At 57.2% G+C, this 22,603-nt stretch overlaps 7 protein-coding genes across 7 annotated transcripts; 3 read left to right on the forward strand and 4 right to left on the reverse strand.

The window, feature by feature from the left end:
* Positions 1-3,080: 3,080 nt before the first annotated feature.
* SLS55_001666 (uncharacterized protein) lies at positions 3,081-5,108 on the reverse strand (the record flags this gene model as incomplete). Its single annotated transcript, XM_066773158.1, has 1 exon — positions 3,081-5,108. One exon carries the CDS (start codon positions 5,106-5,108, stop codon positions 3,081-3,083), a length of 2,028 nt encoding a protein of 675 aa, XP_066635725.1.
* A 2,232-nt stretch (positions 5,109-7,340) lies between these two features.
* SLS55_001667 (uncharacterized protein) lies at positions 7,341-8,115 on the forward strand (the record flags this gene model as incomplete). Its single annotated transcript, XM_066773159.1, has 2 exons — positions 7,341-7,348; positions 7,425-8,115. The coding sequence occupies 2 exons, from the start codon at positions 7,341-7,343 to the stop codon at positions 8,113-8,115; spliced, it is 699 nt and encodes a 232-aa protein (XP_066635726.1).
* A 2,967-nt stretch (positions 8,116-11,082) lies between these two features.
* Positions 11,083-11,537, forward strand: SLS55_001668 (uncharacterized protein; the record flags this gene model as incomplete). The annotated part of the gene is made up of 2 exons (XM_066773160.1): positions 11,083-11,285; positions 11,342-11,537. The coding sequence occupies 2 exons, from the start codon at positions 11,083-11,085 to the stop codon at positions 11,535-11,537; spliced, it is 399 nt and encodes a 132-aa protein (XP_066635727.1).
* A 2,250-nt stretch (positions 11,538-13,787) lies between these two features.
* Positions 13,788-14,196, reverse strand: SLS55_001669 (uncharacterized protein; the record flags this gene model as incomplete). The annotated part of the gene is made up of 2 exons (XM_066773161.1): positions 13,788-13,913; positions 14,008-14,196. 2 exons carry the CDS (start codon positions 14,194-14,196, stop codon positions 13,788-13,790), a joined length of 315 nt encoding a protein of 104 aa, XP_066635728.1.
* Positions 14,197-14,836: 640 nt separating this feature from the next.
* SLS55_001670 (uncharacterized protein) lies at positions 14,837-15,222 on the forward strand (the record flags this gene model as incomplete). The annotated part of the gene is made up of 2 exons (XM_066773162.1): positions 14,837-15,142; positions 15,190-15,222. The coding sequence occupies 2 exons, from the start codon at positions 14,837-14,839 to the stop codon at positions 15,220-15,222; spliced, it is 339 nt and encodes a 112-aa protein (XP_066635729.1).
* Positions 15,223-15,800: 578 nt separating this feature from the next.
* SLS55_001671 (uncharacterized protein) lies at positions 15,801-17,218 on the reverse strand (the record flags this gene model as incomplete). The annotated part of the gene is made up of 2 exons (XM_066773163.1): positions 15,801-16,911; positions 17,079-17,218. 2 exons carry the CDS (start codon positions 17,216-17,218, stop codon positions 15,801-15,803), a joined length of 1,251 nt encoding a protein of 416 aa, XP_066635730.1.
* Positions 17,219-21,657: 4,439 nt separating this feature from the next.
* Positions 21,658-22,080, reverse strand: SLS55_001672 (uncharacterized protein; the record flags this gene model as incomplete). Its single annotated transcript, XM_066773164.1, has 3 exons — positions 21,658-21,676; positions 21,745-21,967; positions 22,035-22,080. 3 exons carry the CDS (start codon positions 22,078-22,080, stop codon positions 21,658-21,660), a joined length of 288 nt encoding a protein of 95 aa, XP_066635731.1.
* Positions 22,081-22,603: the final 523 nt, after the last annotated feature.

Here is a 22,603-nt window from a genome sequence, read left to right on the forward strand (position 1 = left end):
ACACATAGAGAACACCTTCCGAAGCCAGAGATTGTCCCACACTTCCGACCACCGCCTGATCACCAAGAAACGCTGGAATCGTTCCTCCGAAGCCGAAGCGCGTCAGGAAGGGGAGGCCCTCGGCAGCTGTTCGAGCGGCACGGAGAGAGGCCAAGAGGCCTATGGAGCCTGCTGCCGCCGCCGAGGTCGAGGAGAATTCGCCATTGGAACGCGGTCCCACCTGCGTACGAGAGACGCCCAACGAGCTATCCCCTGCTACAGACAAGCCTCTACCAGAACCAGCTGAGGAACAACAGGCCAACGAGAGAGCGATACGCGGATCAGCGAAACCCTGCAGCGTTTCGATCCGCTACCGCTTCAATTCGTCAACCCAACAATTTGACTTGCAGTTTTGTCACTTTCGCTCTATGTCTGTCGTTCCCGGCGTGGTTGATTTCTTTTCTTTTCTTTTCTTCTTCATGAATGGTAATGGCACGAGGTGGGAACTCGTGCGTATTGAAGGATATGGATAGCACAGTTTGCTCGGTCGCAATTTCTTTTCTTTCTGTATGTACTGCTTCACAGTTACCCGACCCTGACGTCCTCTTTCTAACGGATGGGGATCCGTCAACTTTTGAGGGGGGATATGTCACGGTCACGTTCCTTGAGTCCGGCAGGAGGATCGGGTTCCCGACTCCGAACGCCGCTCAAGCTGGCCAAAAAGGAAAAGAGCGCCCGTCGTGAGAAGCGGAAAGGGCGAGCCCTAACCCTGGCGGCTCCCTCAGCAGCCGCTGGAGAGAAAGACTGTCATACCAGGCAGTCATCCCCCCAATCACAGTTCGAACTTCGAGAAGGCTAAGGAGCCGCTACCTAGTCCTTCTATTGGCTTCGCCCGTTCGCCCGCCACCGGCTTGGCCGGAGGAGCACATCCCCTCGCCGTCGCCGTCAAGCCCCCTCCGCCCTCCGACGCCTGCGCGTGCACCTGCACCCGCTCCCGTCTTCCCGCCTGCCCAGCCTGCCCAGCCTGCGGCCTTTCGGCCTAGTGGCGCGTACTACCTCGACATCGGACACGAGTCCGCGGATCAAGGCATGTACAGCGTGCCGGTGGTGCCGGTGTTGGCAGGAGCGATCGACAGGGGGGTATTTCACTGCTTCTTCCGCTCCGCGATACGACACCTACACACTACCTCCTCACCATCGGACCCGCACCATCACCGAGCAGCAGGCACAGAAAGCAGATGGACACCGAGGGGAGGAAGGAGCAGCAGAGGGGCTCCGGCCGGGAGATGGGTCTCCGTTTGAGAAGGAACGTGAGCCTGGCTCACAACTTCGAAACCTAGAAGGTGGTTTTTTTTTTTTTTTTTATAGGAGAAGGGCGCTTCCCAGGCAAGTAGTAGACTACTAGTAGACTACCTTTCCCCTAGCCATGAACGACCGACTTATTGTGGTCCACCGTCGCCATGGCTCCCGATCCGATTGATACGCCAACGGCAAATACTACTACCGCCACCTCGTCCACCGCCAAAAGCTCGAAGAAGTCGAGCAAGTCTACCACCAAGTCCGCGAGCATCGACGATGTCGACTTTGAGCATACCGTGCTGAGGCCACCCACGCAAGAAGCACGAGATCGCACACGTCTACGGTATTGCCCCAAGCTCGTGGGAGCCAAGCCAAAGGGGGGCAGGAGGAGCCTAGCCTTGCCACTTAACAAGGCACCATCGGATTCATTGGCCTTCGGGACGGCGAGTGATGGATGATGAGGCGCCGCGACCTCCGCCACAGCATCCGCTCTGGCTCTCATCCAGACTACCGCCGGACCAATCCCCACCCAAACAGCACCGGCAATGACCACTCAACGCGCCACCACCGAAGAGCTTCCTAGCTGCGCCTCCCCACCCCTAAGAGCCTACCTTCTCACGCCTACCATTCCCTAGCTCGGCGGCACCGCTAAGTACCTTGACCTTCTCGCGAACATAAGCATCGCCCCTAACGATAACGACCACGACATCATACGTCTTGGAAGCTGTCCAAAGGATCCCCGGTTGGACGGACTTCTGGGAGCAGTTACTAGAGTATCGTCGAGCCCAAGGTCAGTTGGACGAGTGGTCCCAAGAGAAGACAGTCGTTCAAGAGCCAGGAACGACATCCGCGAAAGCCACCTAAAGGGATCCAGAAGAACGCGACCAAGACATCATACGCGACCATGCGGTCGACCCGGCGCTAGTGTGTGCGGCGGACTGCTAGCTGCTGTGCGTTCTGATGCACGCCATGCGCACCGTGGGCGCGGTGGCAGCGATGTATAGCCTGTTCCGTCCTGACTAGTAGATGCTCGAAGCGTATGCTCATTCCGCCTGCGCTCACGGCGCCCCGTGCAACCCCGCCCGTCTTTAAACCCAGCGGCCAGTACATTCAGAGCCCGCACAGTTCGTTCACTCTGCATATCCGCCTGGGGGTGGTAGGCTGTCAACATGAACAGCTGAGCTCCCAGACGGTTCGTTTTCCGAAATGGGCGAGGAGAATGTGCATTCGAGCGTTTGAGACTTCCGTGCGAACGTTATGTCTAAGACTTGACGTTGCCCATTGCACCACGCCGCTGTGCAGGGCCTTACTGGTGGTAAGGCATACTGGACCTTTGGATACCGGGTTGGTTGGCGTGTGCAGTATATATACGTTGTGCCCTTGACGTGAGTATGTAGATGACTTCATTACGAGCCGTAAGACACGAGCAAACAAACATCCACAGAGAGAAAAAAGTTCAGACTTCAACGTTACCTACAACGATGACGCTGTCTGTATATGCCGCCCCATAGCTCGAAATACCTGGCGCTGCCATCGCACGAATGAAAAATAATATCAACCTCGGCCCGCTTGTGGGAATCATCGACCCGGGAAATGGAAAACGCCATAGAATGTGTGTGAGGGCCCTCCCTCCTCAATCATTCGTTTCCCGTACCCAGAAGTAAAAAAAAAAAAAAAAAAAAAGGCCAAACTCCGCGCGCAATGCAAAAAAAGAAAGGCTCGCAACCTCGAAAGCCTCCCACAACCCGAATCCAGTGTTTACCCCCCGCCATCATCTCTTCATCACTCAATCAGAGAGACCGTCACCGCTCCGGAATGACCCACGCCTCATCCCCATCCCCATCCAGCTCGTCGCTGTCCCAATCGTCCTCCTCGTCCGCCTGCGCCGCGGCCAGGAACCGCTGCAGCGCGTCGTCCGCATGCCTGCCCTGCGCCTGGTTCATCCGGGCTTCCCGATGGAACCGCACGTTGCGGCCAGCGGCGCCGTTGGCTTCGGGGCCGCCGGCGGGTAGGCGGTTGTTGTTGTTGCGGCGCGCTGCTGCTGCTGCTGCTTGATTAGCGTTGGGGTTGCGGTTGTTGTGTTGATTCGGATGGACGCGGCGTTGCGGCTGCTGATGAGGTTGTTGATGTCGCTGCTGTTGTCGCTGTTGCCGCTGCGGCTGCGGCTGCGGCTGGTTCGGTGCGGCGGCGATCCGGAGCTGGTTCATCTCGACGACCAGGGGCGGGTCGTTCTCGGCACGCGGCGGCATGGGTGCGGGGGGCAGAGCTGGGTGGTGGTGGTTGGCGTCTCCGCCAGGAGGAGCGGCCGCAGCCACGTTCTCGGCGGCCTGGACCTCTCGCGCGTCGGCTTCGTTGACGGCGGCGATGGCGGCCTCCCAGCCGCGGGCGCCGTCGAAGCGGACGTCGCGGTTGCCGTTGTTGGCGTTGCCCTCGTCGCCCTCCTCGAGCTCCCACAGGCGCATGTAGCAACCGATGGTCTTGTTGTTGAAGTGCTGGTACGGGTTGTCCGGGGCGAGCCAGGCGCCGCAGAGGTAGCAGAAGTGGGTGCGGCACTGGAAGCAGCACATGTGGTTGCAGCCCTGCGTCTTCTGGCAGGGCGACGAGCACGTCGGGCACTGCGACGTGTGCATGCGCAGGTAGTCGTACGACGCCTGCTCCTCCTCGGTCAGCTCGGTGGAGCTGCGCGGGTAGCAGCGCACGAATTCGCCGTGCCAGCCCGCCAGGCACACGCGGCAGAAAGCATACTCGCAGTCTTCGCAGACAGCCAGCCTGTCTCCAGACTTGGACCCGCGCATCTGCTCCTCGACCCTGTCACGCGGCGGAGCGCCGGATTCGCCCTCCCCCTCCGAATCGGATTCGACGAGCTGGGTGAGGTCTGTGATCTTGGGGTATTTCTTGGAGCGTGCGGGTCCCTGGCACCATTTGCGCGGGCAGTAGACGGTGTCCTTGTCCGCCTCCAGCTTCTTCTTGCGCTTCATCTCGACGTACCGCTTGACCATGTCCTGCTCGATGGGTATCTGAAGTAGCTCGCCCGGGCTGACCGTCCGCTCCGACCTTTTCTTTTTGTCCTCCTTGCCACAGCTCGGATCCATGCACCTGACGCTCGAGACATCGCCCTCCTTGATGCAATTCGTATAGAAGTCCTGCAGGCAGGCGACGCAGAAGACGTGACCACAGCGCATGAGGCGGTGGCACACGGTGCCCTTCTTCGGCTCGAGGCAGACGCCGCAGTCGAACGTCTCCTGCTCGAAGCGCTCGCGCTTGGCCTTGATGTCGTAGTCCAGCAGCGGGATCTTCATGTCCTCGGCGACCTCGATGACGGCGCCCTCGTCACCGACCAGATCGAAGCAGCCTTCGGCCGCCTGCTGCAGGAAGTCGATGTACGCGAAGACGACCTGGCCGCGACCATATTCCTCCCACAGAAGCGGGCCTTCGTCCACCAGCTTGTGCAGCGTCGCGTCCGGCAGCCATTTGGGCGATGTCGAGAGGTCGAATTGCGGCGGCTTATCGGCGGGGTAGCCCTCGGGCAGCGTCACCTGCAGGCGCAGCGGCGGGAGGTATGAGAGGCGGTGGATATCGTGGGCGGGCGGCTTTGGAGCTCCGATCGAGGTAGCCTCTTCATTATCGGAAGTGGGTGGCGTCGGAAGAGAGTTGGGCGGAGCGCCATCGACGGCGGGCGGGAATGTAACGGCGAGCGGGGCGGAGGGTGCGACGGTAAGGTCGATAGAAGCTTTGAAGGGATTCGCGGGATCGAGGGCTAGCTCGGGGAAGATAGCGGCGATGGAGGAGAGTTCTTCTTCGCGTTCATCGTCGTCGGCGGAGTCGGCCATGAGTTGTGCTGATAGCGAGGAATGGGGCGGGAGAAGGGCGCAAAGGGGGCGCGTGTAGGGCGGGATCTGGGAGCGGATCCAGCTTGGTCGCGAAGGCGTTGGTAAAAATGCGTGGGGGAGGTGGTGGTGAGTGTGACTGTGCGGGCGGCAAAGGCAACGGTGACGGACGGTGACGGAGTTGAGATGCCTGACAAATGTGGCGACCGCCGTTAGTGGCTGGCGCAACCCCGCTGCCCGGAGCTTCGCCGACCCCGAGCAACTCCATCTCCTCTATCAACGCGAGCCATCACGACAATGCTCCTCTTGCTGTATCGTAGGAATCCGTCCCTTGGAGTACCAGATCCTGTGGTTGTTCCCCTGGTGTCCCGCTAACTCAGACCCCCCTAGACACTCACCGCCGCAGCTTTCAGCCAATCCTCGAGCTCCCCGCGTGTCCATATACCGCAGACACACGAGCCGAAAGTATAGCTAGTGCACGGATTATACCGTCGCGGTGAATCGCATCAAATTCCTTTTTCCGCGGCGAGCTGCGATAGGAAAGAGTCGTCGAGCCGATGCACCACCGTTCCCTAGCGCCGAATTCAATCCTTCAGGATGCCTAGTCTTCGGAGCCAGGACCGCGTTCATGGAGCAAAACACCATGCGACATCTGCCCACGATGCACATCTCGCGTGTGTATCAAATGACCTTCCTACCAGCAATAAACATGCGTGACTGATACATTGCCCTAGCTATGGATGACCTCCACCAGCTTGTTCACGCTTGATGTCTAGAACGCACGGGCCGTTCCGTTGGCGGTTGAACGGCACAACGGGACACGGCCACCGGACAAAAGAGCGGCGCACTCCACTGCAGTCCAGATTGCTTGAATATGGTGTGGGTGGCACGTGCTATCCCGGTTTTTGACTCGCACGAGTGGCAAGTCACGCCGATGAGGCTGGCATGCAAAACCCAGGCATTCCGAACGCTTGACCGTTGTCCACATACCCATCGCCGCATCAATGGTCTCGGGAGAAGAATGGTTGGGTGGCTAGGAGGGTTGAGCGACGGGTGCACCCAACCAAAGAGCACACTGTAGCTTTTTCTTGAATACGAGATCTGGAATCGCCAAACCTTCTCGCTGCTGATCAAGCGCAATGCCGGATCCACGATAGCCGCGCGCTTACCTTGTCGACATTCGGTGAGCAGGCATCTTGCCCCTGCTGTGCCGCACTCTTCACATGCAAAAGGCGGTCTACGCCCTACGCCCGACGCCGCTCCCGCCAGTGGCGTTTCTTGCGCAAGCTCGAGCATGAGCTGCCTGTCAAACACGTGCGATACCATACCGCTGGCTCTCTCACACCGCAGATTGCCGAGACGCCCCACCGATCTGCTTTCTAGAAATCCCCTAGTGCTTCCCCATTGAGCCTCCCGCAGATGTGCAAGGTAGCCGCCCCTGACCTGACGTGGCACCTGGCTGCGTAACTGCTCTGCCCTTCCAACTCAGCAGGAGCTCTTCATCACTGCCGTGTTGGCGTAGTTTCGAGGATGAAAGCTGGCCTTCCTACCGAAACTCTCAAGGAATCTTCTGGGGACGAACCAATCTTCTGAGACTAGTCTGTAGATGATGTCTAGAGCCGGGGACCGTGCGATGTGGGAGGTGAGTGTCGTCAACATCAATGCACGGCATCCGGGATCGGGCTGGTCGCCTATCGCCCCACCGCCTCCCAAGCCCGTGTCTCAGTCTGGAGCACTTCGGAGCTATGCCGGGGCGGGCCGGCGGCAGGGGCGCGATCTCCATGGGCCAATTGACTCGCCCAATCTCGGATTTGCTGGCCAACCGAACCAATGCCTGGCCAACAGAGCCCCTATTCACCACCCTCTCCTATCTTCAGGAGTCCTCAAGCCAAAAACCGTCCACCACCGCGACTCCTCGAGCACGCTCTGAAGCCGCAAATCTCTGGTCGCCGCGCGAAGCTTGGTGTTCGTGAAACAGACTGCCGTCGCATTGATCCACGCCCCAAGCTGACCGTGCATTGCAAGATCGCCCCCTACCCAACCCGCCCACCCTCTACTATCGCCGCTTCCGGAAGCGCCTGAAGAACTGCCGACCTTGGGCTCTTTTTGCCACCGCGAAGCCGAATCCAGACGCCCGCTGCATCCGCCATCCCGGACCGCGCCGCATCGCACCGCACCGTACCGCACCCGCCGCAGTAACAGCCACACCCACAAATGACGACGTCGCCCCGAAGCATGGAGCCGTGAGTCCTTCTCCTCTCCCCCATAAACCTGCGCTTGTCCCGACTAACGCCGCGCGCGCGCGCGCCTCTCCCACAGCACCGACCTCGAGAAAGGCGGCGAACTCCGCCCTCTTCTGGCCCCCACCTCGCCCTCGCCCTCGCCCTCGCCCTCGCCCCAATACAACCCCCCCTCCTTCGTCCCCGCCAACGACGACGACCCATCCTCCATCGACACCGCCAACGAAGCCACCACCGCCTCCCTCCTCACCACCATCGCAACCAGCACCACCCTCCTCACCGCCTCCCTCGTCACCTCGCTGTACCGCCACCCCGCCTGGCTCGCCCGCCTCCTCGACCTCTCGCGCCTGCCCTGCGCCCACCCCGCCCACCAGCCGTCGTCCTTCATCACCGAGATCCCCCGCCCCGTCTTCCTCGCCGCCGTCGCCGCCTTCGTCGTCTCCGCGACCCTCCTGTACGCCCACCGCCGCGCCCGCGGCGATCTGCATCAGGACGCGTTGCTGCTCGCCGGCGTCCTCATGGGGGCGACGGCGGGGTTGGGGCTGGGGTTCGGCGCCGAGGATGTCGTGAGGGTCGCGGGCGTGTGGGCGGTTGCCGGCGCCTTGGTGGGGAGTGCGGTGGGGCATGAGGTGCTGGCGCTTGTGACGGCGGGGGAGGAGGAGGATTGTGGGTTGGATGTGGAGGAGATGGTGGGGAGGAGGGGGAGCGTCATGTCGGCCGTTGCCGGGGAGTTTGGCGGCGTGTGGAGGGAGAGGGGGGCGAGGTCGTAAAGGGAAGGGGATGCTGCGACTGGAGGATGGTTTGGCTCGAGGGAGTCGGTCTTGTGAGCGTACCTTGATTGGGGAGGTGGTTTGTTTGTCGGGCGGACTTTTTTCGTTTTTGGATTTGCGCCGCTTGCGAGCTTGAAGGGAGGGAGGGGGGGTGGGTGGACTGCTGGTTGGTTCGAACGCGGAAAAGCTCTGTTTCGTGCTCTTTGCTTTGGTGTTCTGCCTTGGATGTTGGGGGGGATGTTGGTCCTTGGAAGCAAATTGGAGTCAACGATGTCTCGGTAATTGTACGTAGAGGAAATGCACTACTTAATTGTCAATATAGACTTGCCTCGTGTCGTTGGTCGGCACGATCCATCGGTCAGTCCACTGACATCGCAGGAGGTTGTAGAAGGACTTAGCATCAAGCCTTGTTGTCTTTATATGCGTAGCTGAAGTAATTATCCCGGCCGTACACGCGAGTTTGCTATTTGAAGATACAGGCTTCTATGTTATCGTAGTCTTGTGATGAGTCTTGCATGCTCTACTCTCTAAAACACCCGAACCTTCGGCTTTGCGTAAGAATAAAGACGTGTCGCTACATCTAGGGATCATTAGCTGGGTCCCGAATGCGAGGGTATGGCAGCTGGCTAGAGGTCCGTGAAAGCTGACTATAAGTCCGCGACCGCTGAGCGAGATTATTACAGACGCCACCGAGACGCAAGAGTTCGTCAGCCAGGTGCTCGGTGTCCCAAGCAACCTGACGCTCCATAGTTCTCGGCCGTTCTGTACAGTTCGGATCGCAGAAGGGCCGCGGCGTCTGGCGGAACGATTGTGTAGGCGCGGGCTTTGAATCGCCAGTCAGCGCTGGCCTCCCTTCTCACCACCGCCTGATGATCGTCTCGGCTGCTAACGTCAGGTGTGGATTCATGGTGCCGTATACATGTTAATGTCGATGGTGAGTAGTGGGAATCGAACCAGATGTTGTACAAGCTTTTTCACGCAAAAGATAGTACGATAGAGGAGATGGGGGAAAAACAAGAAGTGGTATCTCGCTCTCCATCGGACAGCAGTTCAGTGTGTGACCTGCGGCTAGATGGATCCGGGTGAGATGACCCTTAGGTGTGCTCTTGCTCTACTGCGGCCTCTATGGCTGATGCGACGAAAGTACTAACATGGCGAGGAGGGGCTGGATCATGAGCCGAACAGGTCGATTTTGATGGATGTCTGAGGCAATTGATTGCTTTATTTCGACAGTTTGCGCCTTGATCTTTTGCCACTCCACTTGTTGTCTTCATTGACGCAGCCGAATGTGATAGACCACTTGCGAAGAATCGACTTCGAAGTAGTCCGCTCTTGCACATAGGAAGCAGTAACGCGCCGTGCCGCAGTCTTCTTCGACATCGGAAACAAGGAGGAGAGCACGATGAGCATGGCGTTTGCTGTAATATTAGCTTTCGAGCCTACCACCACCGACCGACAGCTGACTTGGCGAACGGGCTCGAAGAGCTTGTCTTAAATCAGAGCGCGTCTCCCTAAATGGACAGTAAAAACCCACCTGAAAGAGAACCGAAGGGAGTACCGTCGGCGTCCAACCTACAGAGATTTGGACGGTTCCAAAGTCAATGAGATCCACGCTTGCTGGGTTACGTCTAACGAAGTCGATCGATGAGGCGAGCGGTCGACTTTCCGGAAGCATAAGTATACCGAGACCAAATTTCGATGATGAAACAGCTCCAATATGACGTCGTGTTCAATTGCGATATTATCAGAGCCTGAAGCTGGATGTGGACAAGGCTTTCATCGGCGGGTAGGTTGGCGAACTACCAAAAGCAGATAAGAGTGAGTTTCATAAAGCAGCAGTAGAGTACACGGGAAATCACTAGCATCCGTTCTTTAGGTGAAGCTACTCGAGCCGATTACCTTGCCTGCAAAAGGTCTGCAAAAGGCAAGCGGAAAGGCATCAGGACTACTGAATCTGCGGGTGAAAAGCCTTGACAGCAAAGGCACACTGAGGAAATTTCATAGGAGAGCAGTTACATGAAGAAAAGTGTCCAGCTGTTTCTCAGCATTTTGGGCCACGGCGATGTGTTTCCAAGGGTTAAGTTGGAGTCGATCGGTGCCTGCGCGAGTCATATATGAGGAAATACGTTAATGGGCTCTCGTTTTGTGGGCTTCCTCGAATGTCTACCACGACCAAAAGCGCACTAGCTCACACCATATTAGTATTTATGCTGTTGTTGATGGGTGTGCGAGTCATGTGTATGGTGTCCGACCTCACCTGGATTCCCTTCTGGACCAGCAATTGTTAGGCTTAGTCTGAAGACCGACCACCCTGCCACTGTAGTATGACAGATCCTTGCCGGCATGGAAAAGCTCTGCCTCGACGGAACGGTGTCTTGACTGCAGAGTTACTAGACAGAGCGATCAATGCCGCGTAACTACACTTCAAGTTACCTTAGGAGGGCGTTCGTGGTAGGGAGTTAGTAGAGAGAGGAGGCCCGTCCTGACTCATGCCACCGCTGAACCAGGCTGAGGGAGCTGGCTGGCAGAAGAGCAGGGACGAACGCGTAGTACATTGCATCTTCTCTGGTATTTCTCTTCGCTGAAAGCAGGGGGGATACCTAGCAACAAAGGTCGAGAGATAGGGATGTAGAGCTAGGAAGAAAGAGGGCAAGGCAAAGGCTGAAGAAGATTCCTAGGTGAGATCTACTGATTGTAGGCACCATCAGAGGCTGTGCGGGCGCCCGGGGGCCGGCTGCCGGTGCCCGGCACATGAGGGCATAAAAGATCTAAACCCCCCACGCCGCGCCCAAACCTTTCAACCACCGCCAACCATATCCGCGCTGCCGCTGCTTGAAAGCTTTCATCATCGCCACAACCAGCACAGCGCACCAGAACGCCTTCAAATCCTCTCATACAGACCCCTCAAGCCCTTCGCCTCCCTCCCTTCAACCTCACCCAACTCCACGCGCGCTCAACACCGTCACCATGTCGAACGAATTCGGCGTCGGCCAGTGGCTGAAGCACCGGAACGACAAAGTCTGGCCTACGGGCTCGGCTGATGTCAGCGCCCTCAAGGGCAACGACAGCAACAACAACAACAACAGTGGCGGTGAGCCGCCCAAGAAGAAGGCCAAGACGGCCGAGTACCAGATCGCGCCTAAGGGCAGCTCGGCGTACTGGACATCCGAGTAGGTACAGATTCTTCAACTGCAGATGCATTTGCTAATTAAGCCGTTCTCCCCAGGCCCAGGAAGTTTCAGCTCCTCGACGTTGAGGTCTTGGAGAAGAAGGTCCCCGCCGCCGGCGCCAAGGATGCTCTCAAGGAGCATGAGCTCTGGGATCGTCTCGTCGACAAGGACATCGAGATCGCGAAGCTCAATAAGCAGGTTAGGGACCTGAAGGAGAAGCTGCGCAAGTGCAGGTGCCAGGGACGCAACTAGGCTGGGAATGAAATACTATCTATGGCCGTGAATGCTTCAACTCCCTCTCGATTATACCAATGTGAATGTTTCGTTCTTGTCAGGGCCCCAAATGGCAGTTTCCTTGCCGTACATCCATTCATCAAGGTAACATTCTCCGCAAAACCAGTACTGACCCGCTTGGCTGGTGGGTCGAAGGACGAACGGTACTTGGGCGCCATAGAAAATGCAAATCTTATCCCTCGGGTCTGCAACAAGTGGACAAAGCCCGAAAAAACCTTTCGCAGTGACGAAGAAGCGCCTATTACGAGGGTAATGCCGGAGAATTTGCATGAAAGACTTCGGATCTCCACCACCGTAACGCGCTTTCAGAACACCATGATCCTCCTTATATATATCTTCTCTTTCCAAAAAAGCTAGACAGTCGCTCAAAGCCACACGGGAATACGCATCAATGCTGTCAGAGCCCTTCAATTTCCTTTCCATATTATAATTTGCGGTGAGAGTGGAGCAAAGCCGACGGAGGATGGCCACCATTGACGAACGACGAGATCTATCAACAGTACTCATCTTACCCCATACGCCTTCTAATGTTGTCATGATATTCTGCACTGATCTCCTGAAAATGTCTGACGTCCAGTCTATCGAGTCTACACAGACACCGACGACCTCGAGATTTGGACCCCTCACTCGAAACTGTGGAATTTGTTGTGTACCCGCAGAAAATCGAGTGATGCCGCTAGGAAGTGACGTTAGGCAATAACATGAGGCAGGTTTACATTGTGGAACCCAGGAAGGAATATCGTCCATGCCCAGATTTCCAGCTTCGTGTTGTACCATGGCTAGAAGGTAGAATGGCTCTGCGAGGTTCAAGAGCTGACGCGCTGCATTGACATATACAGCGGCAACAGGCAATGAATAATCCACGGTGAGGAATGGCTCCCCATTCGACGATTCCCGAAATTGCTCGAAAGCAGCATGACCGATGACACCGTAGTACTTGTCTCTGGGGTCGATGCAGCAGCAGAGGCTTGATGCGAGAACGATAACTCTTACATCTTGATTCCTGCCGCTTCTGAACCCCAAGTCCGTGTTTGAAAAATAGGCCCGACAGGTCCTTATACCGTACCCAATATCTCGTGAGTGTCGATATGCTGTGTCAAGTCCTCGTAGTGTTTCCCAGTCCAATTGAATGCGGCCGCAATGTAGAACGGCATTGTATGCTAGGCCTATCTCTTGTAGGATCCACACGCGGCGGAAATATTCTTTCTCGAGCAGACGAATCAGTGCATCCCACTCAAAATCCGGCGTCTCCTCCACGTGTAGTCGTATTGTAGCACGGTCCTTGGTCTCACACGCCTCGTGCAAACGCTGGACGAGATTGAAAGCTGCCTCGATGTCGAAATCGTCACAGCGTCCAACCCAGGCGTTGACTTTTTCGGCTCGATAGAATATCTGACGCATGAGCTGGACCTGGTGTCCACGCTCCTTGATGTCGTCCTGATTGATGCAAATCGAATCTGCCCACAGAACTCGACTTTCGTGTGTATCCCGCAGCCGTTCCAATGCATCACGTAGGCTCCAAGGGATCTGGACACGCTTCCGATGGCAGAATATGTCCGTCTTATCGTCCGGATCGCCCCAGACGTATGATATGGCTTCGTAGGACGGATGGAAGTTGATCGAGTATGTGCGAAGGCGGCAGTGGATCGTGGTCCCCTCTCTGCCGGGCAGAAGCTCCACTAGGCGGAAAAAACTCTCCTGGTCGGGGAGGGCATCGTATCGGTAGCGTCCGCTGGGCTGGTCATCTGCTGTTACAGCCTCGCGAGCGGCGCCTCGTTTGCGGGGTTTTCGGGACTTCTTGTGGCGTTTGGACATGATGAGCTGTCCAGGGAGTCAGATGAGAAGGGTATATCTTGAGGCTGAGCGCTGGTATGGACTTGAGGATGAAGTGGTCGTAAGCGATGCTGATGAGAAGAGTGGAGAGGCTGGATCGCGAGGAGGAGAGGATAAGCGTGGTGGTGCGGGGTATCTGCGTGGTACAAGAAAGCGCTGCAGCTGAGCGTCGGGGCAGGTACTGGATGGCCAATCATGCACTATCGCGATGGTCACACCAATCATGGATACTGGATATTCTTGATTGTGATGAAGGGCTGTCGTTTATGTCTTGTGGGATCAATGCAGCGCACCCTAATCAGCGCAGCCTGCATAACGTAGAAGATATTGTGTTCTGGAACGTTGAATTTCTTTACCGCGTCTCAAATTTGATTATTAGTTGCCAACCTTCACGGAAGTAATGGAATCAGTCGAAATGTCCTTCTGTATCCTCTTGAGTCTCACTACTGTCAAGGACATTGCCAGCTCGTCCATCAACGCGTACTTGACACCAACACCATGCTATCGGCCATTATTGTCCTTGTTGATGTTGCCACCACAGCAGATCAGAGAGGAGCCGAGCTCAGGACGAACCACCAGCATCCAGAAGGCGTACAGCCCGCCAAAGGCCCTCGCGCGTGCAGTAATCGATGAGCTGCTCGATATGGTCCTGGAACTCCACGCTACCGGCCACGGACTCGCCACGAAGCACCTTATATTTGCTCAGACGGAGTATGTACTCGAGAGTGATTCTGGTATTGCGCCCGTTCGCAGCGTACTCGCTTAGCTGTTGGTCCAGGCCCATGACGAGCCCCCTAATGAGCGTGACGCCAAGTAGGACCGGATCGATGGTGTCCTGGCTCCACTGGGTGCAGGGCTGATAGATGTGACGACTCGTGCCGCATCGGGTGCAGCGTGTGGATCTGGGGGCACTGGGTTGGAGTAGGTTCGTCAGTCAGAGGGTGAGCCTCGCGCTGTTCCTAGGAACGAGACTTACGGCGCATTGCTTCCGTCATTGCTGTTAGCTCTGCGGTTGCTGTCTGGCCTTGGGGCAGAGTAGCCAGCTTCACCGGTGGTGGGCTGGTTGCGTGGAAAGAGGTGCATGATGTCTCTATCCAGCACTGATGTTAGCAATTGCATTGTGCGTGGCTGTCTGCCCCCTGGAAAAGTAGAGGTCCTTACGCCAGTTGCCGTGTGCGCAGTGCGGATGTTCAGCTCAAGAGCGTGCAGCGTGCATAGCGCAAGGTCCCTGATGGGAGGCGGCCGTGCAGGTAGGCCATTGGCGAATCACGTGCGTTGGTTTGGCGGGCGGCGCTACGCCAGCCAGCGCGCCTGTCTGCCGGCTGTCTTTGCCATCTACAACAACCGTCATTGCCAACATCGTAAGCAACACACGTGGTACTCTATTCGCGCTCTGCTAACGGTTCAAAAGAACCACTGCCAAGATGACCAGCTCTGCCGTCGGGCCCTACATCAAGTACCTCAATCGCGAGGTCTCGCGTTCGGGCTCTGTCACCCTCAGCGGCAATAGCAACAGCAACAGCAACAACAGCAGCAACAGCAACAACGGCAACAACAACAGCAGCAGCAGCAGCATTGGTGGCGGCGCACCCCCTCGGCGCAACGAAAAGCCCAAGCTCTACAGCGAGGCAGCACTGGAGCGCTGGACCAAGTCCCACGAGGTTACGCGCTCCCTCATCGCCGCCAACAAGGAGCTGCGCAAGGAGATGGACAAGCTGAAGAAGGAGGGGGTAGATGAGGAGCTGGAAGAGCTCCAGAGCCAGCTTGACCTGGGAAGAGGTTCAACAACCTGACGCTGCAGGAACAGTAGAAGATCTAAATCAATCACAGGCTGAGGTGAATTACGGTCCAAGTCATGCCCGCGGCAGGCTTTTCTCAAGTGATATAGCTGCGCAACTGTGACCTGGCCCAAGGTGTAGGTGTCCCCATACCGATAGCTTCTTAGCTGTAGGCCTCTCGCTTCTTCGTTGAGCGCTTTGCCAGACCGCAGGCTTGTCTGCCATCGCGCGATTGACAACAGTGACATGGCCAACATACTGGTAGTAGACGCTGACCATTATCACGCCATCACGAAGGTGTTTACCAGGTAAATGCACAAAGATTATCGGAGCCCTGCATGTCCATAAGCAATCGCAGTGTCAATCAAACGAAACATGTTCAGCACAACAAATAAGCATTGTCATTGTCAAAGTGTGCTAAAACCATCACTAAAAGTTGTACCAATTTGCCAGCCACAGCAGAAAGCCCCTTCGAAAGAAAGCCCCCACAAAGAACCATAGGCAAACACCAGGCCAAAAAGAAATCCTCCCGCCAGGAAACCCCTGGTATCGCCCCACCGCTCACAGCATTGGCATGCGGGCCCGAACCAAGATCTCAGTCGACAAAGAACTAGAGCTGAGCACGACGCGGCTCCCACCCGGACTGCTGTCGAGCCTCGTACTCATAGTCGTAGTCGTAGTCGTAGCTGAAGAAGTCACCGTTATCGACAGGGCGGTAAGGAGGAGGGGGCGGAGGCGGAGGCGGAGGAGGACAACCACCAGCGCCGCTGCTTGTAGGCGAAGCCACCAAGTGAAGACCGTTGTCGGCGGGAGCAGCCGGGTTCCACAGCACGCCAGCGCCGGCGCCGTAGGCAGCGGCAGTCGGCGCCGTAGCCGGAACCGGAGCCGAGGCCGAGGCGTCCACGATGGGGATGCCGTTGGCGTCGAAAGGAACCAAGCCGCTGGCGGGATTAGAGAACGACGCCCAGTACGGAGGAGGCGCGGCGACGGGAGCCCAGGCGCTGGCCAGATCGACAGCAGGGTCGGCGGGAGCGGGAGCAGGAGCATGAGCAGCAGCGGTATACGCAACCGGGCTCGGCCAGCCGTTGTCCGGGCTGGGCGAGGCGGGACGAATGGGCTGGTGAGCGGCGTGGTGGAGTGCATGGGGATAGGCGGGCGGCGGCAAGGCGGCCGTCGTCGTCGACGCGTTCCCCAATGTGATGCCCGGCCCCGGCCTCGGCACCCACCGGCCCTCCTCCGGCGCCTCCGCGGTGGCGGGCCAGCTGGCCTGCGGACTCGTGTTGGGACGGTTGCCGAGGTAGGTCTGGCTGCGCGGAGTGAAGGGGACGGCATCGAGGTGGGCCAGGATGGCGGGGTGGTCGGAGATGGACCACTCGGAGCTGTAGTCGCTGGCCGCGGCAGTGCTAGCGCTGGCGCTGGAGCAGGAGTCGTCGGCGTCGCGGCCGAGGGTGTTGGACGAGGCAATGCTGTTGGCGACGCTTGGAGCACGGGGCTGGACGAGTCCAGGCGGAGGGGCGGCGCCGAGGCGCCTGGCGATCTGCACGATCCAGTTGCGGGCGCTGTCGAGGGCGGCCTTGGTGCACTCCAGATCGGCCGTGATCTTGTTGAGATGGGCCTGGGCCTCCTCGAGCTCGCGGAGGTCGTTGTCCTGGCGCAGGTCGGTGTTGGTGAAGCCGTACATGGTCGCGTCGGAGGTCATGGGAGGGCGATTGAGGCAGTGCCTGCGGACGTGTCCATGGTCGTCGGAGTGGTCGCAATCGCAGGCGCAGCGGAACATGTTACACTCCTTGCCACAAGTGTTGCAGTGCCGGCGGCTAGGGGCGACATCTCTGTAGGATCAGAGAGTCAGCTCTATGGAATCAATTGGCATGAGAGGAGGGAGACTTACGGCACATCAACACCGTGGCCGCTGCCCTGCTTGTCGCTGCCGTCGGGCTTGCGCGGCGGCCCACCGCTTCCACCGCTCTGGTACTGGTTGTCCCAGGGGGGCGGCATACCAGGGTTGAGGAGATTCTTGACTGCAGTCATGGTGCGCCTGACGTGCGCTGTTAGCGGCTGTGCTGCAGTGCTTGATATTGGAGTCAGGAGTAAAACCTATGGATTGCCGGTTGGTCACCTGGTGTGATGATCGGGAAAGGGTGGGCAGCGCGTTGGTGAGGAATGTTATGGTGGGAGGAGCGCGGTCGCCCCGGGTCACTACGAGCAGCCCGTGGACGTCTCTGGTGGTTACGTCACGTCTGCCCGCGCTGCAGCGTCGAGCGCGCCCGTCTTTCGCAGGGCGCAGCAGGCGCTATGCCCAATACAGGGTAGGCGTGCATGATTGGCAATTATCCCGTCCCCTCTGGTATCGCTGTCAGGACGCTTTCGAAAGGTATCAGTGTCCGCCAGCTCGTTAAATTCTTGCTTACTTGCCTTGCTCAGGTCCTTCGTCCGCAAAAGGGGTAAGCCCAGATCCAACACCTGTTTGCGAGCTGCTTAGGCACGCTTCTATGCTTTCTGTGCGCAAAGAACCGCCACAAAGCCCATATTGACCACCATTACTGACTTTCTTGATGCCGCTGATGAGAACAATGACCCAAATGCTGAGCTACGGGCGACACAGGACAGAAACGAAGTGGGACTGCACAGCTCCGCGCTCAGCTGCAGCGGATGAGGCGGATGCTGGCGCCCGCGGACAAACAGCAACAACAGCAGCAGCAGCAAGCGCATTCCGGTTGTAGCGGCCGCAAGTTCGCAAGCAAGCTGGACTGATACCATGGGGCTGCGGCCTGAAATCCGTGCGACCAAAAGCTTGCCGATCAGCTCCTCGAGCAAGAAGATGGAACACTCCATACCTTTGACGATATGCCCGCTACAAGCCATCCTGAGAACCAGGGAAATGCGCTCGTTTATCTTTCGCGCCTAGATCGCATCACAGCACGCCAATCGAACATTTCGCGCGCGACACAAAACTTCGTGCGTGATCATGCCGTTTCTGATCGACGACTAATCGAGTACGCAGAACAAACCTCCAGCAACCCAAACCAACGCCACGACCGCTCGCCCAGTCTACTCCCTCTCAACGACCTCGATACCCCATCTCCGCCTCCTTCGGCTATCCACAACTCAGCCCAGCCCTGTCTTAACGTCGTCCTTTTCTCGCTCGGCTCTCCCTGCTCCCCGCTACCAACACCAGCACATCCGCAAGACACTCCACAGTTCGATCGAAATTCCTCAGATACCGCCACTGCAGCGCCGTCGTTGCCACCGTCGACGCGGTCAACCAGGACCAGTATACCAACGGCCAGCCACAAGACGACAGGGATCATGTCGGGAGGGGGGGATGGGGAGGTTCGACGAGGAGTCATAGGATGAAGAGGAAGGAGAAGAGAAGATAACGTTTGCACGTAGTATAGCTAATGTAATCGGAATCGAGGCCGAGCCGTCCAGTCGCAGTAGCTGAAGGCGGTCTGCCTGAGATCCTGGTTCATGTAGACGCTGGCGGTGTGGCTGTTCCATTGGACGAGCTCCTTCACATGGGACGGCGCTGAGGAGAGCGTGGACGAGGAGGACTGCGAAACTGTGGAGGCGAGGTCAGTACGTGGACGCTTTCTTGCGTGCGAGAGGCAGGGGAGCAGTGGGGGTAATGGATGGAAAGGGAATGGGTTGCGTTTCTGTTGGAAGTATCGTGTACTCACCTCGTCGTGCTGTCTAGTTTCCCCGACTCCTTTGGCCCCACGGATCCATTGCGCCAACCAAAAGGCTTCCGCGAACAGGTTTCCTATAGCGATCGACTGACCAAGGATGGAGTATGACTGCAGATTGTCCGTCGCGGGGTCCACCAGCGCATCGGCCGTCTCAATTTTGGGCATAGAGCGGAGCACCGTAATTTCTGGAACATCGGCGAAGATTAGGTGCTCGACGTCGTCAGTCTCGCCTCTCGGCTCAAACGCCTCCTTGGTCCTTGTTTTGTCCATCTTTCGGAGTTCAGATCGCGCACTACCGTATATCCATTTGGTGAAATGATGGGCCCGACATCTTCCACCATGACTGTTGGTCTCTAGTGACCAAAAGCCCAATGCAGACCCCTTCGCAGGGTCGGTATTGTCCTCGCAGCATATCATGTTTCCAATGTTCGAATAGAATGTGGTGTCGAAAAACTTGGTGTAGTAATCTGCCCCTGTGCCGAGTGCGTAATCGATGGTCGTGTTTTGTGGATTTCTAGATTAATGAGTTCGTCAAATTCCATGTCCTTAGCCGCCCTGAAAAGTCTTTGTAGATACAGTCGTGAGTGTTGCACTCAATTATGTCCCGAATCGCAAGGGTAGGGACCGTGTTTTTTTACCGCAGACGGAAAGGGACGTTGGTTAATATGCTGGATAGCAACGCTGTTGCCCAGCGACTATACATCAACTGGCACAAAGATTGAGCAATGAAGACATCAGGGAGACTGCGCACCTTTAAGTGTGAGTTGCATCGTTGCGGCGTAGAGCCAGTTCGTAGTCAGTCGATCGTAAAGGTTTCCCTTGACCATGGAAGGCACGGAGGACTTCTTATATGTCTATTTCCCCAAACTCTTCGGAATTAAGTGGTATATTGCGCACTTAGAGGCTTCGCTCCATTGATGTTATGTTAGTACACCTTTCCTGTGCAGGAGTAGAACCGACATGGCTATTGCGGCTCGGACCGAGCCGCGCTGATCAAGCTTAAAGCCACATACGGCAAGGCCGGCGAACTGCGTACTAGCGTCAATTAACAATCACATTCGTAGCCAATTGTCTCTTTCACACGAAGTGCTGCGGAAATGTTGTTATCAAAGAGCAAAACTCAGGCAAGGGGACTGTGTACATATTTTGATCTAGTTTCTTCCTGTGAGCACCGTATTTGTACAGTATTCTCTTTCGCACATCTACCTTGGTTCTGAGTGGGACAATTCCAAGACATCCTGCTTTGTTGCCCAGTAGATTTTAATTGACGACAGAGTATGGGTATTTTGTGACTTTCTTTTTGATCGGGGGGAAAATCCGCGTTGGCCGGTGGTTGGAAAGGCTTCGTAATGCCATGGACGAATGGGATGTCGGTTTCGAGGAAAGAAACATCTGTCTGAGAATGGTGCTTGTACAAGTCTTCACTGCTCGAACTCGGGCACTTAGGGTTACGTGGCCGCGCCATCGTTCACAACGATCGAAGAGAAGAGCATGTCAGACGGAACCTCCCAGAACCACTCGTGGAAAGGAAACGCTGTAGACCCCTGTGCCCTGTCAGCGAAAGATCGTCCCGAGCGTTCCTCATAATTCACAGGTGTTTACCGGGCTTTGCTCCTCCTGATGCAATTGCACCTCGGAGCCATCGAATCCAGACGAATCGGAATGCTGCGCAGGTAGAATCTGGTTGTGAACATATCCCGGGACCTCCCACTCATGGTGGGCTCCAAGAAGCATAGGCGAATCGTAGTACTGCGCAGACAGATGCGGCTCGTGGACGTAGCCCGGGACCTTCCACTCAGGGTTGATTCCAGGGAGCTCCTTCACGACGCACCAAGACCCCGAGTTCTTCATCAGCGGGAATTCGTACGATCGGTGGGTAGGATTGCGCGTCTGGTTTGGGTTTGGAGGAATCGCGGACGACCGTGAGAAGCTGGCGGATGTGGCTTTGACCTTGTGCACGCGGCGAGACGGTGGGCAAGAGATGGTACGCGGGGGTGTGCGCCGCGCGAAGTCGCTGCAGTGGGTGTGCGGGCCATTGCGGCGCTGCTTTTTTTTTTTTTTTTTTTTTGGCCGCACGAACTAGTCAAGTCTTGTTGACTGCCAGCCCTCTCAGGACAGCGAATATGCGAGAAGTGGCTGGAGGGCATCGCATGACGAGCCCCAAATTGGCAGACACACAAGGAGGGTCATATCCAGAGATGTAAAGTCCTGAGGCTGAGTAGCTCTACATCCACTTACTTACTGTGAGTAATCTTATTGTGCAGTCTTCGTCTCGGGCTTGCTCTTCGCGGCGCAGATGAGGCTGGGATACGACGACGACGTGAGCATGCATGAGTCTTGCCGTCAACCACTCTCTTGTCATAGCTGCTGGGCTCTCTCATGACCTGGCAAGACTAGGCAGCAGAAGCCGGTCCTTAGGACACTCAGTGCAGTAGGGGCCACCAGACGAAGCATGTCCAGGCCATGTACCATACAGATCGGAATCATGTTGTGCCTCGCTCAAGCGATGACTATTCACACGTCAATTGAAGCTCCTTAGCATGTCACGAAGCGCGATCAGAGTCTGCAGCCACCAGTGATGTATTACTACAGGCCGAAAAGGCGCCTGTTGCTGCTGCTGCCGCCCGCTCATGCCATCACCAAGCGAGGCCTGTCCAGGCCCGAAGGCCCGCCAACCTCCCGCGCCCCACACCGAGCCTTTGTGCTGCTGTCGCTGCTGTCGCTGCTGCCGCCGTCGCCGCTGGCAGGCGACCAGCCGAAGGAGGAGCGGAGAGCGGCACCTCACTCGTACAACGCATAGCTAGCTCACACCAAAGCATGAGCCCACGCCACGACATCAAAAAGCAGACGTGAGAGGGGCTTGCTTACCGGATGGACAAGAGCTCCTCGCGGAGCATCATGAGCGCCTTCAGGCGCGTGCAGCCCCGGCCATCCGGGCCCTTGTGGACAAGGTGGACGACCCGCGGCAGGCCGCCGCTCACGCAGCGAACCTCCCACCACGGGCCGCACGTCCAGTGGTTCGAGCCAGACTCGCAGACGAGCCTGACGTGGCCCAGCTGAGCCCAGCTCGGGACGACGTCGAGGACGATGTCTGTGTGGTGTCAGTGTTGGCGTGAGACTGGCCCCGACGGCGAGGATGGTGATTGGTGATTGCTTACCCACGCACTCTCTCTTGAGCCGCTCCTGGTACTCGCTGGGGGGCATGGTTGAGGGATGGTGTGTGGAGTGTTTTGAGATTGTGAGGATGTAGTCGTGTGGTGGTGATCTGGTCGCGGAGGGATTGGGGTCGCGGAGCTGGCGAGGCAGGGTTGGGTGGTGAGCTGCGAATTTAAAGGCATGCCCGGGGCGGAAACCGGGTTCTTGGCACTGGAAAGGCATTGTGCGAGCCAATCAGGCAGCTTAGTTCTGCATCTGCGGCAGAGCCGGCACAGAAGATCTGAGAGAAACACCATATAGGCTCGGACGCGTTTTCAGTTAGCTGGAACTCTCGTCCCGCAGTTTCTGGGCCATCTTTATTCAGTCACTCTCCTCCAAGCACTGATGTAGTTGAGTCGGTTCCTCGATTCAACAAGTATTATATAGAACAGACACGAAAGAAGTACATCGGCCCAGCGGCCCCTGTGGAATATGGCGCCGAACATGGCACCCGTGTCATCTCCAGCTCGAATTCCTCGTCCTTGCTGTCCTCGTGCGCGAAGAAGATGATGCGCGCAGCCTCCCTGATATC

This window comes from Diplodia seriata (genome assembly GCF_021436955.1).
Source record: "Diplodia seriata strain FDS-637 chromosome Unknown scaffold_2, whole genome shotgun sequence".
NCBI classification, from domain to species: domain Eukaryota; kingdom Fungi; phylum Ascomycota; class Dothideomycetes; order Botryosphaeriales; family Botryosphaeriaceae; genus Diplodia; species Diplodia seriata.